The sequence below is a fragment of the Octopus bimaculoides genome, chromosome 5, assembly GCF_046866305.1.
Source record: "Octopus bimaculoides isolate indiv1 chromosome 5, ASM4686630v1, whole genome shotgun sequence".
In the NCBI taxonomy this organism is placed as follows: domain Eukaryota; kingdom Metazoa; phylum Mollusca; class Cephalopoda; order Octopoda; family Octopodidae; genus Octopus; species Octopus bimaculoides.
The window spans coordinates 103,132,092-103,152,091 of NC_142932.1; the positions used below are offsets into that span (position 1 = coordinate 103,132,092).

A 20,000-nucleotide genomic window follows, 5' to 3' on the forward strand; every position below is an offset into this window, starting at 1 on the left:
CACACATACACACACACACGCGTGTGTGTGTGTTTGTTTGTGTGTGTGTGTGTGTGTGTGTGTGTGTGTGTGTGTGCACGCGTGTGTGCGTGCGTGTATGTGAGTGTGTGTTTGTGTGTTCCCCACTACCGCTTGATAACCGGCGTTGGTTTGTTTACATCCCCGTAACTTAGCGGTTTAGCGAAAAATATTGATAGAATAAGTACTAGGCTAAAGAAAAAAAATAAGTACTGGGGCCGATTTGTTCGACTAAACTTTTCAAGGCCCCCCGCAAGGCCGCAGTATAATGACTGAAACAAGCAGATGAAAGATCTAGGGCCACAAATATATATAAACAATAAAATCCCGCAAACTATTACTCTTGTTCAGAATTCTAAACTTTACATGCATTTCTTATTTAAAATAATGTATATATTGGGTGACCAACATTCCGATACCTTTGGTATTATGCCCTTTTAAATAAACGATCTCTAAACTTTCAAATGTGATTAACTGAATTACTAAACAATTGTTGATCTTCTATAAGGAGGGAGATATGTGCTACAGTAGAATACCATATTCCCACCCCTGGGATGGTAATGCTCTTCCTTCTATCACAGACATTCTTGACCAACTTTTGGTTAAGTCCATTTGTGTCATTCATATTAACATCCATCAAGCTATTGTTCAAAACCTAAGAGTTATTAGCTGATAATACCAGATCTTGGTTCAGAATCAAAACTGAGAAGCCAGTTCCCAGAGAATCTATAGTCTTATAAGACATGTGTGATATTTATTTTCATACGTCTATAAAACACACACGCACTCATATACTCATACACGCACTCACATATAGACATTCACACACATATAACTAAACATATATATTCCTTTCTACTAAAGGCACTAGGTCTGAAATTTCAGGGAAAGGCTAAGTCGATCACATCGACCCCAGTGTCTCACTGGTATTTAATTTATTATCGACCCCGAAAGGATGAAAAGCAAAGTCGACCTCAACGAAATTTGAACTCAGAACGTAAAGACAGGCGAAATGCCGCTGAGCATTTTGCCCGGCGCGTTAACGATTCTACCAGCTCGCCGCCTTCTAACCATGTATATTATAACTCAACGAGTCAGACTCTCCGCAGTTGTACGATCTGCTTGAGATAGCAGCCAAGCCTCCACCAAATCATACCTTACTGTCTTAAATCGATAAATGAAAAAACGCCAGAGCAGTATAGTTAAGAAGCTCGCTTTGCAACCACATGGTTTAGGCTCAGTCCTACTACACATCACCTTACGCAAGTGTCTTCTACCATAACCTCGGGCCTCACAATACCGTGTTAGTAAATTTGGTAGACGGAAGCTGTATAGAGGCCTGTGTGTGTGTGAGCACGAGTGTATGTGTCTGTTTGAGAGAGAGAGAGAGAGAGAGAGAGAGAGAGAGAGAGAGAGAGAGAGAGAGAGAGAGAGCGAGTGTATGTGTGTATTTGTGTGTCCTTATGGCTACGTTTGTCCCTCTCCCTACTGTTTGACAACCAGTGCTGGTTTGTTTACATCCTTGTAACTTTGTAGTTCGGCAATAAGAGACCCGTAGAATAAGCGCCAGACACGGAAATAAGTACTGACGGTCTATCTGCTCGACTAAAACCCTTGAAGGTGGAGCACTGCCTCAGCACGGCCACAATCCAGTGAATGAAGCAAGCGAAAGATGGAAGATAACATATAGTCAAGTCTAGTATGTGCTTGACCGTAAGTCTGCTCAGTCGAGCCTTACCTGATGGGTAAACGGACAATCGCTGTATGCACCATATATTGGACACAGTTCTCATTAGATATTTTTTTTAGGATAAACACTAGTATGCTGAAGATGCTGCTGTACTCCGTCTCCAAACGCAGAAGTCGACGACTCATCAGGCGGTGAAGCAGCTCTGTAGGTGTTTCTGCTCCTTCCACCCATACATTTGGGTTAGTTTTGTTTCTTTTCTGGTTTACAATAATGCTTGGATGTATCATTGACCTAAAACTGACTTCAAGTTGGAATTAGTTATTATTATTATTATTACTGGCACTCAAAAGGCGGCGAGCTGGCAGAATCGTAAGCACGTTGGATGAAATGCTTAGCGGTATTTCATTCGTTGCTACGTTCTGAGTTCGAATTCCTGCGAGGTCGATTTTTGCCTTTCCTCTTTTCAGGGTCGATAAATTAAGTACCAGTGAATCACTGGGGTCGGTGTAATCGACTAGTCCCTCCCCTTCAAATTTCAGGCCGTTTGCTGGTAATCTTCAAGTTTAGGGGGATAAAAAAAATAATTAAAATATTCAAGGGAAGTAACTGAACGTCTTACCAGTATTCTCCGTACATCTCTGTTTATAAATAAATCACACACGTGATTTGATTGACGTTAGGATTAGAGTTAGGATTAGGGTTAGGGTGTGATTTATTTATAAACAGCTAGAAGAAAACGGATAATACTGGTAAGACGTTCAGTTACTTCCCTTGAATATTTTTATTTATTTTTTTTATCCCCCTAAACTTGAAGATTACCCCGTTTGCTCATAGTAGAAAGGATTATCACTAGCACTCCGTCGGTTACGACGACGAGGGTTCCAGTTGATCCGATCAACGGAACAGCCAGCTCATGAAATTAACGTGCAAATGGCTGAGCACTCCACAGACACGCGTACACTTAACGTAGTTCTCTGGGAGATTTAGCATGACACAGAATATGACAAGGCTGGCTCTTTGAATGTTAGGTACAACTCATTTTTGCCAGCTGAGCGGACCTAAAGCAACGTGAAATATAGCGTTTTGCTTATGGACACAACGTGCCGCCAGGAATCACACTCTCGACACGAGTAATCTGTTAAAGCAATATAAAAAGGAAAGAAAGAAAATCCTAATTCCAAACTACAAACGTGGTTTGTATTAGTGTCTTTTAGATAATATTCGTAATGCGTTCTTCCGTTATTTTTCACTGATCCAGCTATAGAGCTATCTTAATCACTTGTCATATTTGAAACTTAAGAAGTCGGAATTGGTAATTGATCGAAGCAAATTGAAACAGTTAACGACTAGTTATTAGCCGAATATTCTTCTTGATCAGCTTTAAACTCCCACCCACGCGTGGCGCGCACAGGCATATGCACACACGCTAACTCCTCCGCATATACATAGCGTGCGCACTCCGTGGCTGTGTGGTAAGAAGTTTGCTTTCCAATCACATGATCCTGGGCAGGTATCTTCTACTATAGTCCCTGGTTGACCAAAGCCTTGTGAGTAGATGGATTTGGTTGTCGGAGACAGAAAGAAGCCTGTCTATACACATGCACGTGCGCGCGCGTGTGTACCTTTCTATCTTCGTATTTGTGTTTGTCTCTTACCACCGTTTGACAACGGGTGTTGGCGTGTTTAGACCTGAAACTTAGTAATTTGACAAAAGTTACCAATAAAATGAGTACTAGACTTAAATTATAAAGTAATGAGATCGATTCGTTCGACTAACATTCTTAAAGGCGGTACCCCAGCGTGGCCACCGTCTAATGACTGAAACAAGTAGAAAAAAAAACTGAAAGAAAAATATATACACATGCACACTTATATATATATATATATATATATATATACACACACACGCACATATGCACACACATAAACCCACATACACAAATAACACATGCGAAGAGATAGTTTTATCATTCTTCAATTAAATGGTATTCAAATCAGCGAGGAAACATCAATATTAATCAATAATTTCATCTTAATCCGCAGTAATGTACTTATCGAAATGTATTACTTATGCTTATCATAAAATTTGTCTCCCACTAACACACACACAAAAACACATGCGAATACTCAAAACGCATACAAACTCGTACATTGACAGACGTAAACACACACGCACGCACACACACACACACACACACACACACACACACACACACACACACACATTTTTTCTCTCTCCCCATTTACTTGCTTCTCATTGTTTTATCATTCTGTTATTTCTCTCGGTTGCAAGGCGTCGAGTTGGCAGAATCGTTAGCACGCCGGGCGTAATGCTTAGCGGTATTTCGTCTGCCGCTTCGTTCTAAGTTCAAATTTCGACGAGGTCAACTTTACCTTTCATCCTTTCGGGGGTCGATGAAATAAGTGCTGGGGGCTATGTAATCGACTAGTCCCCTCCCTACCAAATTTCTACTATCGTAGGAAGGATTATTTCTGTCTCTCTTTCTCGCGCACACGCACAGACATACAACTATATGCGCGCGCACACACATAGACATAAAAAAAAGTACTGAATACTCAGAACCAACGAGAGAACACGGAAGCATGCACGTAGTGGCTGGGATGGCTAGAAATCTTGCATGAGTGCAGTCCGAAAAGTGCAATTAAACGAAAACACGATTGTAATTATGTAATCCTATTTACCTTACTCGTGAATGAACACGCATACACTCGCACGCACACTTATTCCCGTTCCTATCCGTTTTTCTCTTCCTTTCTTTCTTAGTTTTACTCTCTTTTACTTGTTTCAGTCATTTGACTGCGGCCATGCTGGAGCACCGCCTTTAGTCGAGCAAATCGACCCCAGGACTTATTCTTTGTAAGCCTAGTACTTATTCTATCGGTCTCTTTTGCCGAACCGCTAAGTTACGGGGACATTAACACACCAGCATCGGTTGTCAAGCAATGTTGGGGTGACAAACACAGACACACAAACACACACACACACACATATATATATATATATATATATACATATACATATATACGACGGGCTTCTTTCAGTTTCCGTCTACCAAATCTACTCACAAGGTTTTAGTTGACCCAAGGCTATAGTAGAAGACACTTGCCCAAGGTGCCATGCAGTGGGACTGAACCCGGAACCATATGGTTGGTAAGCAAGCTACTTACCACACAGCCACTCCTGCGCCTTACTAAAAAAAAAGAATGTGACTTCAATAATCATCCTATCCATTTATTACTTCAACCTACTTTCAACGGATTCTTTTATATTCGAGTATTCCGCCTTGTTTTCCACTCTCTGATGAGCTGTTGACGCAAAACTTCGAAGCTACACTGTAATTCTTACACACACACACACACACACACACACACACACACACACACACACACACACGAGGGGTGCTGTTAAGTTCCTGGCTTTGGGTAAAAAGAAAATACAGGAGGATCAATTTAATTATGATTTTATTCAACATATTCTCCTCTCAGATTTACACACTTATTGCAGCGGTCTTTCAGTTTTTGTATGTCCTGCGAAAGAACTCGGAATAATGGCCCTTATACACCCCCCATATACATACATACATACATACATACATACATACATACCCATCAAAGCCTCTGCCAAATGTAAACACAACAGGCCGGATATTGTTGTTTGGGACAGGGAATCAAAGGTATGCACCATCATAGTGGTTAGCTGCCCTGCAGATATGAATATCTCTTTGAAAATCAAAGTAAAAGAGGATATCTATGGACAACTGCTTCGAAACATCCAGTTTCTGCATCCAGACTATGATTTTTCATATTCACACCAATAATAATTGGAACATTAGGTTTTGTTAGTAAATGCTTAAAGGAGAATCTGGATAAACTGGGATTTTCAGAAAGAGAAACTGACCGGCTGATTCGTACATTACAAGTGCAATCTGTGAGTGGAGCAGTAAAAATATGCAAGACTTTTCTCAAGCTCCAAATGTGAATTTGCCTGTGTTAACTACATCCCAAAGATGGGGCCTTGTATCTTTGTTGGAAACCGGCTCCTTCCTCGGTGGAGGATTTATGATAATTATAAAAATAGAAGAGACATACATACATACACAATATATATCTATAGTAGCAGCAAACTAACGAAAAGTATCCAGTATCATGAGATAAAGTATACGTTCGGCTGCCACTATGATAACCTGATGAACTATTAGATTCTTTTTTAGCTGTTGGCGTTTTTTGAAGTCATTCAAATTATACATACATCCATGTATGTCGATGGATAGAGAAGTGTAACGTAAAATTATTAGCATGTGGATTCATATGGGACAGAAAAAGAAACCGACCTGACTAGTGTCAGATTTTGTTAAGGCTTCATCAGAGATTAGTTACTTATTTCTGGTCATAGAGAGAATCGTGGCTTGAAGCTGTTTACAACCAAGAGTCAGCCAAGCATTTCGTCCTTCTTTACGTTCCGAATTCAAACTCCGCCGAGGTTGACTTTAACTTTCATTCTTTCGGAGTCGATAAAATACGTATCAGTTGCGAACCGGAGTCAATATAATCGACTTACCCACTCAGATCGCCTCCAGTGCGCAACTGATACTTAATTTATCGACCCCCGAAAGGATGAAAGGCAAAGTCGACCTCGGCGGTATTTGAACTCAGAACGTAAAGACAGACGAAATACCGTTACGCATTTCGCTCGGCTTGCTAACGTTTCTTATTTCTTTATTGCCCACAAGGGACTAAACATAGAGGGGACAAACAAGGATAGACAAAGGGATTAAGTCGATTACATCGACCCCAGTGCGTAACTGGTACTTATTTAATCGACCCCGAAAGGATGAAAGGCAAAGTCGACCTCGGCGGAATTTGAACTCAGAACGTAACTGCAGACGAAATACCGATAAGCATTTCATCCGGCGTGCTAACGTTTCTGCCAGCTCGCCGCCTTAAACATATACCAATATAAACCCATCACTCTCAGGCACACTCACACCAAGCAGAGACACACTGCCTATTTGAAATGCCATGTATGCTTAAAATAACACATCCGCATTAATATTCACTACTCGATTTGCACCGCTTATACACACACACACACACACACACAATGAATACACTTATATATAATACCTTTCTTTGTTTTTGTCTGGCCCTCTCCCTTTCTTTCCTCTAATCTCTTCTTTCTATATAAGGGTCAGATCTCTCTTTTAGAGAGATGCAGACCTTCAGTATGTTGACATTTAAGCAATCTAAAATAAATATATAAAAAAATAGTAAAGGAAACATTTGAAACCCCACCAAAAAGAATATGTTCTGTACATATGAAGGCTTCTTTAAACACCCGTTTATCACAACAATGCATATACCAGAAAGAAAGAAATGTAACAACTTATATATATGACTGTTTGTTGACAACTTTTTCCGCCTTGATAAGGGTATTAATACCGAATTTTTCCGTTGTTTTAACAGCGATACTGTGTTCGAAAATATCATTTTCTTGTCCGTATCTAACGATATACATTCGACGCTTCTAAAAAAAAAAGACCAAATATATTGTAAGTTTGTTTATATAAACACGTGGTTGTTACATATATATTCTTTTGTTCTTTTACCTGTTTCTGTCATTTGACTGCAGCCGTATTGGAGCACCGCATTTTGGTCGAAGAAATCGTCCCCGGGACTTATTCTTTGTAAGGCTGGTACTTACTCTATCGATCTCTTTTGCGAATCCGCTGGTTTACGTGGACGTAAACATACCAGCATCGGTTGTCAAGTTACGGTGGTGGGGGAACAAAGAGACAAAGACACACGCACACACACACATACATACATACATACATACATACATACATACATACATACATACATACATATATATATATATATATATATATATATATATATATATATATATATATATATATATATATATATATATATACACACACACACACGTGTTTGAAGTATCTCTACATGCACTGAAGCGCCAGCTAGTAAGCTTCTACGTGGTCACTCAACTTGCTAGAAATAAGAATCAAGTTTCCCTCAAGTTACACTCCTATATTCTTAAAAAGAAGGAAGTACATGTTGGAAAATGCCATAGATACGCTAAAATGGACAGGAATGTCGAAGCTGGAATATTTCTGGTTAAAGCTGTTATAGCTATCCTATACTCGATGGAGTACGACTGAGTAGAGGTCAAGCAGCAACTCGTGATTTCTACCGACTCAGGAGGAAAAGCAAGCTCGACTCAACTGAGATTCTGTCTTAGAATGTAGAACGAAGAAACTGAACATCATAAACAGGAATTTCGTTCTAAATGAAACAAAAATGGTGTTTCTATTAGCAAATGTTACTCAAAATGTTGGGCTTGTCTTTAAGTTCAGAAGAGATAAAATGATGTGATAAATCAACTCTTGGTAAACAGGATATATTTAATCAGACTGGTAAATTAATTTTGTGTCTTATTGCAATTACATTTAATTGATTTCCTACTTAATCATAAAATCACAAATTTATATATGAGATTGTGTGACGTTTATATCTTTCGCTTGGACATGAACGTCTTAAGTGGAGGAAAGTGGCTTAATGTTGATAATTGAAATGAGTTGGTGATTTCGGAAGTTTCTCAGTCAATACGAACACAACGCTTCAGGTATCTTCTTAATTACATACTTTCACCTGACCGACTGAGAATTCAACAAGCCCAGCCCCCTCTGTACACACACACACACACACACACACACACACACACACACACACACACACACACACACACACACACACACACACACACACACACACACACACACACACACACACTTTCTCTCTCTCTCTCTCTCTCTCTCTCTCTCTCTCTCTCTCTCTTTCTTTCTCTCTCTCTTGAAATACACGTTTGTCTTTTACCTTTTACTTCCTTCACTCATTGGACTGCAGCCGTGCTGTGGCACCGCCTTGAACGTTTTAGTTGAATGCATCGGTTCCAGTAATTATGCTTATTTACAGAGACGTAAAATAACCATCGTTGATTGTCGAGTGGAAGTGAAGAGCAAATACAAAGATACCACACACATGCACAAACATGGAGACTAGTACCAACGTTCCCATGTGGTACCCTCGAACAATTGTAAAGAATCTCATCCACAAATGACCACTCATTCTCACTGTTCGATATTAGCGCGCGCGCGCGTTGTATGTATGTATACACACACACATGTATCAAGGTAACAGGCTCACTACTCCGGGTTTACGTAATCGTGGATTCACGGAATCGCGGATTCATCAATTTCAGCCTCTGGTTGTGTAGGCTTTTTCCCTTGAACAGGGCACCAAGCATTGCATGGCAATTCCTCTAGCTGTTGCTGATAATCTTTTTCAGCTAATTTGAGTGGAGCAGTTTGGAATGAAATACCTTGTTGAAGGACTAGCGTCACCCGGTCCTAAAATTCGAACTTATGATGATCTTGATCCCAACGCCCTAACTATTAATTCTTATATTCGTGCCTTCATGAGTGATTCAATATAACATATTTTAGTTCCAACTCCTCATTCTATGTCTATTCTTCTTTGCAGTGACACTGGGACATACCCTCCAGAGAGCTGCGTATTCGGACAACTACTCAATATACTTGCCTTATTAAGTAAGTAACATCATTAGAAAAGTACTGCTTTTTTTCTTTACTTCTTGAAAACCTGCTAGTGATGAGGATGGAGTAGGAAGACGTTAATGCATTTGTTGCTAAATATAGTAATTAAAGTAGTTGTAGAAATTCTTCTGTAGTGATCTTATTTAATATTGTTTTACTGGAGAAACACTTGTGCCTTACTATTCTGTAGTAGCTATTATGCTTGAAGTAAAGCAGATTGACCTAATGAGAGTTAAATATATTAGCTATGGTTGTGTTACACCATGAATCAAAGACCAGAGACTGGAACCAATAAAGGAGTGTTTGTTGTTTTGATAATTATTTGACGGCATATTAGAAAACTATACAGACGTTTGTTCGTTCATTCGCCATTGTTACGAACGAAAAGACATTCAAAATAACATAAACATAACATAGTAATATCTTACGAATATGAAACACTTTTGTTCGTATGATATGCTATGTATACGTATAATTTACCTGTGTTCCACTTAGGTTGAGCTACTTTCTTTTTTTTTTTTTTGTTTTTTATTGTATGTATCAATATGAAGATGGCGAGCCGGCAAAATCGTTAGCACGCCGGGCGAAATGCTTAGTGACATTTCGTTCGTCTTTACGTTCTGAGTTCAAATTCAGCTGGGGTCGATAAAGTAAGTACCAGTCGAGCACCGGGGTTGATGTAATCGACTAGTCCCCTCCTCCGAAATGTCAGGCCTTGTGCCTATATTAGAATTGTATGTATCTGCATGCTTTTGTTTGACAACGAGGTTTTTCAATTCTCCTTGATATTCTTTAAGTACTCACGCTTTACCATATGTTCCTTCAATGAGTTGCGGACACTTTAAATTACTCACCGATAACAACTTGTGTCATTTGGTTTAAGAAAAAGAAATTATTCATGTCAGTTCCATATTAATTTAGTCTATAATGAAAATAAAATCACGACTATTCAGAGTTTGATACAAAACTGCAATTTTAGAAAATTTATCTACATTACAGATTTATTTATTGAAGTATTTTATTACAAAATTAAAGGTAAAATCAGAAATTACACTGGTGTCTGAATTTCAATAATCTTTAATTGATTGAAATGGTGCATTTGATTCTTTTAGCTTCAGTTGTTTATAAATGTGATGCAGTGACTACTGCCATTTAAATTTATGAGATGAAACCAATTTAATGTTTAATTTTATGTTACATTTTGCCATTTAAAAAAGGAAAAAAAAATCGGAAAATATCTTGTGAAATTAACCGAAATTACTTTATTTGCATAAGCAATTTATCGGTCGATTTTACATAGATTTGATGATAAACGGTTTGGTGTTTCGAAAAGTTGTACTATCAACCCAACTAATTCAATTATCCTACGTACAATTTAGCGGAACCGACAACATGTATACAATATATATCGTGATAAGATGGAGTATATACGTTTTAAGCTCTCTCTCTCTCTCTCTCTCTCTCTCGATATATATATATATATATATATATATATATATATATATATATATATATATATATATATACATACATACACACACACACACACACACACACACACACACACACACACACGCACACGCACACATATATATGTATAAATTATACGGAATGAAAGTACTAAGCAGTGATGTGTTTACACCCGTCTGCCTACAACGAGAAATTTTACCTATGACAAAATGCGGGTTCGAATATGCTTCTAACATATTTGAACTGGTAACACGTTTGTGATTGTGTGTGCGCGCATATGTATGCATGCATGCATGCATGTGTGTATGTACGCATGCACGTATGTGTGTGTGTGTACTTACGTACTTTCATACAAGCGTACATGGAAAGTGTATGCGCATTGAAAGTCGGCTAAAAATTCGTACTGGTGCCGCAAGCATTCGATAAAAAGAACACATTCGGAAATAATCGTGCGAATCTGTTGAATAGCTTACATGACCGTGAGGAGCAAGTGAGTGGCAATGACGCGCATCTCCCGGTACGAACCGCTAATACGTAAAGCCACCCCAACACAAGGGACCATATAAAACCAAACAACTAGATAGTGCAGACTTCTGTTGCGCGACTGTGTAAGCACCGGTGAAAACAGATGACCAAAGTTGATGCGAGCAAGACACACCTAAACGGCACCATTGATCCAAACATAATCGAGCGCGTTTTTGAGACTGATTAATGGGTATAACCATTGCCAGTTAAATAGCCGTGAAATGACAGCTACGTTATGAAGCAATACCTGTGTACGGACAAGATGTTTGATATCCGTAAAAAAGGAAACTATTGACTTGTACCACACAACTTTTACTTGGCCACTATAAACAAAACAAACACCAATAACAATGGTTGTTACATGCATTACAAAAGGTTATAGATAAAAATGTTTTATTGGCTTGATCTACCATGATTTTTAAAAGTGATTTTTTTACAAATCTAGATGCTTTTGGCCCAACTAAAGAGAACAAGTCTAACCATCACTCTCAGTCATCATCATCATCATCATCATCATCATCATCATCTCCGGTTATTTCTGTACCATAACTCACCATTACTACGTAGTCGTTGACACGATACTGGGTTTATCCATCCTTTTGACAGGTCTTGGTTTTGTTCTGCTGGGTTGCTCCTCATCAAGCAAGCCAGTCACCGACCACCTGACTGTTCAACTTGTTTCACTGGGTTTCATGCTACCAGTAGCACTCACAAGTGATCTGTGTTTGTGTGCATGTGTATACGAAAGGCTTTTGCAAATTTTCTTTCTATTAAATTCCCCTCAGATGGTTATAGATTAACCTGAGGCTAGAAAAGAAAACACTTACCCATGAAGATATATTTAATATCAAGAAAAACGATGTTAATTCCTTTTGTTTTTACTGGCCGGTGTTGCTAGCTTGCATTATAAAACATACGACTAAACACTATTTCAAGTATCTATTTAGTATATTTTGTTCGTCAAAAATTTAAGCGTCTTCTGTCAACTCTTTAATTGATGTCTTTAGTAGGCATTGGTAAAATTTTAGGTGACGTTAGATTGTAGAAGAAAAGAGGAGATGAAATGAAGAGGCTTTGTGAGAAACTCTTGTCTGAGATCTTCTCATAGATCAACATTATATTCACGCACACGCACAAATACGCTCGTATAGACACATGCCACATAATTATAAACATACTTATAAACACATACTTATAAACACATACACAGATATACACGTGCACGCTCTCACAAACTTCAAATTGTAATCATTAAGATGCTAAGCCGTCATTACTGTTTAAAATCCTCGCTGCCACCAAAAAATTCAAATAAACAAAATTAGACTTAACAAAACACAGACAATACATGAGTATCATAAAATCAAACGTCAACGTTAACTATTTTGCCTTTAAGGACATAAAAAGTCCACAAAAACTACTCCGAAAATAATTAAAATGATAAAAGCTGTTAATATTGGTTTCAAATTTTGTCACAAGGCCAGCAATTTCAGGGGAAGGGTAAGTCGATTACATCGACTCCAGTGCTCAAGTGGTACTTATTTTATCGACACCGAAGAGTAAAAGGCAAAGTCGACCTCGGCAGCACTTTAACTCAGAACGTAAAAACAGATGAAATATCTGTCTCTACGCATTTTGCCCTGCGCGGTAACGATTCTGCCAGCAAGTACAACGATAAATCGATTTTTGCTAGCGTTAGGTAGGTAGGTAAGTGGGTCAGAATGAAGGAAGTACGTGATAAGAGCTAGCTCCGAGGAAAGGAAAAAAAAATATGGAAAAAGAAAGTTACAAAGGAGAATGCGTCCTAGTTTGAGGATTTATCCAAGAAAGGGCCAAAATTGCTGAAGAAGCCAAATAATTGACAGAAAACAAACTATACTTGTTGGGGTAGAAATGGTACTAAGTCCCGAATCCACTGTTGGTGAAAACCTTACTGACAGTCTATCAATGGTAAACAGAGCACTCTTAGAAGGATATGGGAGGCTTCTTGATTTGACAAAAACCGATGGTGCTCAAGAATGAATTTGGAAGATCCAGCTTGCAGTTGGGAGTAGTAAGGACTGTCTAAAGGTAATTGGAATTATATGATGTCCTGATCTTACCTACTTAATGACTTTCTTTGTTTTATATCATTTTCAATCAGTTTTTTTCCTTTTTTGTTACTTTTTTCCATCCCACCTTTATGTACATCTCCACATGTTTTTGTAATTTTACTGAGTGGTACGCTCTATATGTTTATACCCGTGTGGTCAATAAAGAAATAAAAGTAATTATTATTATATTTGAATTTGCATGCGAAAGACGTCTCTGACAGAGTTCTGACAAAGAAAAAAAATATTTCTCCCTAATTACCTAAAAAAAAATATATATATATATATTATCCCGGGTTTTCTCTTGAATACTAAAAATAGGCTTTCGGATAATTTAATCTGTTTTCCAGAGATGGAAGAAAGGTTCGTTTTAGACATAATTTTCTTCGTCTTTCTTTACTCGTTTTTTCTTCTTCTTTTTGGCATGCAGCCATTCGAACTCTTGTTATATGTTCAAAATGGTACCGTCAGAGATTATAGAAAGAGATAAACGTTACAGCAGCAGCAGTAATGGCGGGGAAAATTTAAATATTCTCCAACTAATTTTTTTTTTCAAATACAGATTCAGACTTAAAAAAAAGATCCCTTTCGAGTCAATTTTACCTTTAATTTTTTTTTTTTTTTTTTGTGGTTGAGAAAAATTAATACCAATCAGACGATAGCTTTTACATATTTTCCACAAATCCTGCTTTGTGGATCTGTTCCGTCCTTGTTAGTGCAATGGTGATAGGATCTGGTTGTGAGACTCTGATCTTGTGTAGCGATTATCAGATTCCCTGTCTCTGATTTCATCTCGGTGCTCTTCAGCCATTGGCGTGCCTCCTCAGTTTCTCTACCTCCGCCTTTTGCATCCTTTTTGGATACTTCCAGTGCATTAGTGCATTAGTGCATTAGTGCATTAGTGCATTACTTTGTCGTCCCGGATTTTCTGCAGCTGAAGCTGGTCGTGATGTCTTGCTTTGTGCTTTACTCGCTTACTTTAAATGGTAGTCGCCATATTTACTGTTCATGGAGTTTCTGTAGGATCAAACTCTTTCCCCAATTTCTTAATGGTGTTAATTTCTAACTATTTTTATCCTCTCAGTGTGTGAGAGCCAATTATGTTTTTGCTAGCTTTAAACAGCTTTTTCGTTGTGTATTTTTTCATTTAGTCTTCTTCCATATCTTACTCAACAACTGCTTGGCTTCTTTGATCGTGGATGGTTCAATGGAACGGTTATCTTCATCTTGCCCAGCTCGCAGTAGAGATTGTTGGTATTTTCTTTAGAGATCTTGTTTTGCCGAAAGAACTAGCTCATCTAGTCGAATCTCCTGTGTCTTCTTTGTTTGAAGCTACTGCTTCGTTGTTTCTTCCGTACACCAGACACGAATACGGTATGGTTTTGCGTACGTAACTGAGTGAGTTGAAAATCTTTGATGAACTGAGATTATCTGAGTAATTAGTACACAAAACTCCCTCTGCGGGTGTTTAAAGACATAAAACCAACTCACAGCGGATATAACTCCTATACGATCAGTTTATCAACATTTTTGGACCATATAGACAATGTGGATGTGAGTAGATTTAGTCTTTAAAGACAACTGATGAAAGCAGTTGACATTTTCCGTCTTATGATACTTCCTCAGCGGAGCATGTTCCTCTCTGTTGGCAAGGCTATGATCAATATAGAGAGAAATAAAAGGGATGCTGTGACACGGTTATAAATATCAATAACTTAGCTGAAGGAGTATATCTCAAAGGAGCGTTCCGTATACCGAACACAAATATAGTAGGGTCTCACATATTCAATATAATCAATCACTGTTTATTATTTAATCTCTGTGACTGTTAGTCTCTCAACCACCCTTGTCCCTGTTTATCTATCTGTCTTCCCTCGTCTTTATCTTTGAGTTTATTTATTATGCTGTTGATCTATTTATAGACACTAGTTTATTATTTTTGCAGTTAAAGAGTCCTACATGCATGAATTCAATTGAGAGATGTACGCAGTCATGTGTGTAATATTAATGTAGGTTTTGTGTATTTTATCAGTTTGGTGAAAGAATCGAGTTGTCACCAAAAGCATATATATAACTCCCGTGTTTCTGCACAAACGTTCAAATGATAATGATCCACCTTTGATCCAACACACAGAGTTCAAAACGAAAAGGGAGGAGAGGAGAGCTAGATGGGATGACTGACACATCTAGCATTGCTAGCACACAGATGATGATAAGGAGAAGGAGAAGACCGATGAGGGTGATAAAGTTGACGTCAACGGGTGATATTAATAATGTTAGCGATGAAGATGTCGACGGTGACGAAATTGCTGTTGAAGTTGATGATGATGATGGTGGTGGATGTAGTGGTGGTGGTTGTGGTTGTGGTAGCGGCGGCAGCGACGAACGGCGATGTATGTATGTGATAAAGTTGACGTCAAGCGGGTGAAATTAATAATTGTCAGCGATGAAGACGATGACAGCAACAGTGCTTCTACAGTTGTTGTTTGCTCTTGCTGCTGATGATGTTAATACTGAAGGAGATGATGATGATGATGTAGATAGCGATGATTCAATGAGATGTTATTCAAAACAAATAATAAAAAATGATAATGGGGAACATGATTGCAACGCACGCTTCACTGATAGTCTTTCTTAGAAATGATGTTTATTATATTGTTTTTAATTACCCGTTGTAAACTAAGAAAATATTTCAACAAGTTGGGTTTTGTTTGTCACATCTTAAGGGGATATAATTATTTATATAAACATATTTATCCTCGGATCAGTAAAATTACAACTTGTCAAACTAAGAGTTTAATATTTGCGTATTACTGTTCATCTAAAATCCTCCTCTGTTACGTTACTATTGTTTTGGCTGCTGCTGTTGTTGTAGTTGTTGTTAATGTTGTTTTGTTATTAAGTAGACTTTTGATCAAATTCATACAAGTTGTGATCCTTTGGGAGACTCTTTAGGAGCAGTATTCCCTCTAATATGTCCGTTTGTACGCACGCGCGCGTTTTACAACCAGGAAAGATAGAAAAAAATGTGCGCACGCAAGGTTTTTTTAATTGAAGAAATTCGAGCGATTGTTACTGGCATAGATGTGCACATATTTTCCAAAGAAAGACTAAATCTGTACCCAATGCAAGTTTCTGCGCATACCCATAGCAAAAATTAGGTTGGCCTAAAAGTTTGTTCAGTTTTTCAGGCGAAAATAAGACACAAGTTTTAAACACAAAGCGGTTTTACCGTTGCATCTCAGTGTTTTATGCCAATTTGTGAACAGATGCATAATTCTCTACTCAAAAAATGTCCTGTCTTTACTGGCGAAAATCTCCTCCATATGAATGTTTAAATCCTCTTCAGAGTCGAAAGACTGTCCATTCAATGAATTTTGAAGAGACTGAAGTAGGTGAAGATCTGAAAGTACAAGGTCGAGCGAATATGGGGTGTGCGGTAAAACTTTCTAGCCAAGTTCCAGTAACTTCTATCGCGTCAACAAAGAAGTGTGTGGTTTGGCATTGTTCTGATGAAAGATAACGCCCTTGCGATTAGTAAGTGCTGGACGCTTCTGATACATCGCTGCTTTTAATTTGTCCAGCTGGTCACAATACACATCCGAATTGATGGTCCTGTTCGTTGGAATAAGCTTGTAAAAGACAACAACCTTTCCAACCTCACCAAATTGAAAACACAACCTTCTTCGGGTGGTGTCCTGCTTTGGAGGTTTGTTTGTGGAGGGTTCGCCGCGCTGCCGCGTTAATTGTTTGCGTTTCACATCGTTATGGAAGATCCATTTTTCGCCCCCTGTCACAATTCTTTTCAAAGCAAGGCTGTTTTCTTCACGTTTCTGCAACGAGTCGCAGATGGAAATCTGTTGGGCAAGGAACGTCGCGTCGAGATATGTTGAAGTTTCAAGTATCTAAGGAGTGTGCATGAGACATACTGAAATTAGCAGCTTGTTAGAGTGCTTGAAGTTTAGTGTCAACAAAAACTGAACGGACTTTTTGGTCATTCCTATATTAAGAGAATGTTACCTACTTAAGCTTATCGTTTCCTTTGGAACCTAGACCATCGACGACTTTTCTCCGTTGTTCTCAATCCTGGACTGTCTTTTCTGCTTTTCTCCAGTTGGATCACTACTTTTCTTTGCACCTTCCTTTCGGATTTTGCTGCAACGCGTCATATGTTTCTCGCTTCTGTCCTTTGACCGGTTCACATGGGAGGCTCTACTAGGAGCTTGCGCTCCGCTGGTACAGCTCTCAGGGTCACTGAAGCACAGAAGCCGTCACACCGCTGCAACGACTGGACCTTGTGGTGGTTAAGCGTATGTAGGATACCGACGTTTAATTCTCATTCCCTTAGGAAAAGAGTAGGATGTGATTTGTCTTCTTTTGTTTTTTAATAATTTGGGGAGACCAACGCGTTTAATGTTCCTCTTGAACAGTTGATGGCAGTAGACAAAGCATGGGCCAGGAATTCCCTAGCTGACGTTCTAGAAAGAAACATCTTGGTGAAGTGGTTAGTGCAGGCCCTGAGTTGTAGGGGATACCGCCTCATATGAATGAGGAGAGGAAGAGATATGAATGTCAAGTCAATATGATGTGCACCATCATAAGCACCTGCTAGGAACCAGTAACTACATGTGAAATAGAATAAATAAATAAATAAAAACAGCCATAAGAATACCTTATTTTATTATCTTATTATTTTATTATTCAGTTTAACCCTGTACCTATTTACTGTCTCCTTAGTATTTTATGTCCGTACTTATTTAAATATTCTAAAGCAAACTATGAAATGAGACGATTGTTTTTGATTAGTTCAGCTGGCTGAGATACATTCAACAGCAGACAAGCTCAAGAGTTTAAGGCAAGGATAACTTGTACTAATACATGTTTGTGTAAGTGTATGAGTAAGTGTATGTCTGAATGAGTAAGTGTATGTCTGAATGAGTAAGTGTATGTGTGAATGAGTAAGTGTATGTGTGAATGAGTAAGTGTATGTCTGAATGAGTAAGTGTATGTGTGAATGAGTAAGTGTATGTCTGAATGAGTAAGTGTATGTGTGAATGAGTAAGTGTATGTGTGAATGAGTAAGTGTATGTGTGAATGAGTAAGTGTATGTCTGAATGAGTAAGTGTATGTGTGAATGAGTAAGTGTATGTGTGAATGAGTAAGTGTATGTCTGAATGAGTAAGTGTATGTGTGAATGAGTAAGTGTATGTCTGAATGAGTAAGTGTATGTGTGAATGAGTAAGTGCATGTCTGAATGAGTAAGTGTATGTGTGAATGAGTAAGTGTATGTGTGAATGAGTAAGTGTATGTGTGAATGAGTAAGTGTATGTGTGAATGAGTAAGTGTATGTGTGAATGAGTAAGTGTATGTGTGAATGAGTAAGTGTATGTGTGAATGAGTAAGTGTATGTCTGAATGAGTAAGTGTATGTCTGAATGAGTAAGTGTATGTCTGAATGAGTAAGTGTATGTGTGAATGAGTAAGTGTATGTGTGAATGAGTAAGTGTATGTCTGAATGAGTAAGTGTATGTGTGAATGAGTAAGTGTATGTGTGAATGAGTAAGTGTATGTCTGAATGAGTAAGTGTATGTGTGAATGAGTAAGTGTATGTGTGAATGGACGTTTGGCTAGCTAAATGCTTAAGAAGTTTGCTTCGCATTTATGGAGTCATGAGTTCGATCTCACTAACGGCCTTTCGCCAGAGCGTCTTTCATTATAGCTTCAATTTTCACTCACAAGGTTGGCCGGAATGTTTCAGTCTTAGTAGAGTTCATCCGTTTATTCGATTGTATAACGCAATGGTTTTCACCAAGATTTTGGCCTTCAACTTTAATCATTGACAAATACTTATATATTCAACTTAATAACATTACAATACTCCATAACACAGAAAACTAAATCTGACAATGTAAATTTTTTCACAATAAAAATTTTTAAAAACAGTTTTAAATATTTATTTGAAAATTGCTGCTACCGATTTCGTTTTACTTATGAGTTTTGGAAAATGTCATAATAGCTTTCTGTTCTCTTTTGTAATCATTAAAATCAATATCTTTCATAGGCTCAAATAGATATTATCTTGCAAGTACTAAAAAAATGAAGATTTTTCTCATCAATATATATATATATATATATATATATATATATATATATATATATATATATATATATATATATATATATATATACATATATATATACATACATACATACATACATACATACATACATATATATATATATATATATATATATATATATATATATATATATCGATTTGCTCGACTAAAGGCGGTGCTCCAGCATGGCCGCAGTCAAATGACTGAAACAAGTAAAAGAGTAAAAGATATATATATATATATATATATATATATTATAGTATTTTATAAGCTTAATGCTTATAAGCGATCACCGCCCAATAACTAAAGAAAATAGTCTAATAATGGGGCAGAAAAAAGAAGTAGGTTTTACCGTGCGCGTGAGACTCGAACCTGCACCTCTTAATTTTCGCGACCAAATGTGCTACCGTTACAGTAACGAACAAACCCGC

At 37.9% G+C, this 20,000-nt stretch overlaps 1 protein-coding gene across 2 annotated transcripts in view; it reads left to right on the forward strand.

Moving 5' to 3' along the window:
• LOC106874369 (DNA damage-regulated autophagy modulator protein 1) overlaps positions 1–20,000 on the forward strand; it is a 191,234-nt gene that overhangs the window by 154,339 nt on the left and 16,895 nt on the right. For both annotated transcript variants that reach the window (XM_089352828.1, XM_014922083.3), the window contains exon 4: positions 9,296–9,363. In XM_089352828.1, coding sequence (XP_089208954.1) covers positions 9,296–9,363 — 68 coding nt within the window. The remainder of the gene's footprint in view (positions 1–9,295; positions 9,364–20,000) is intronic.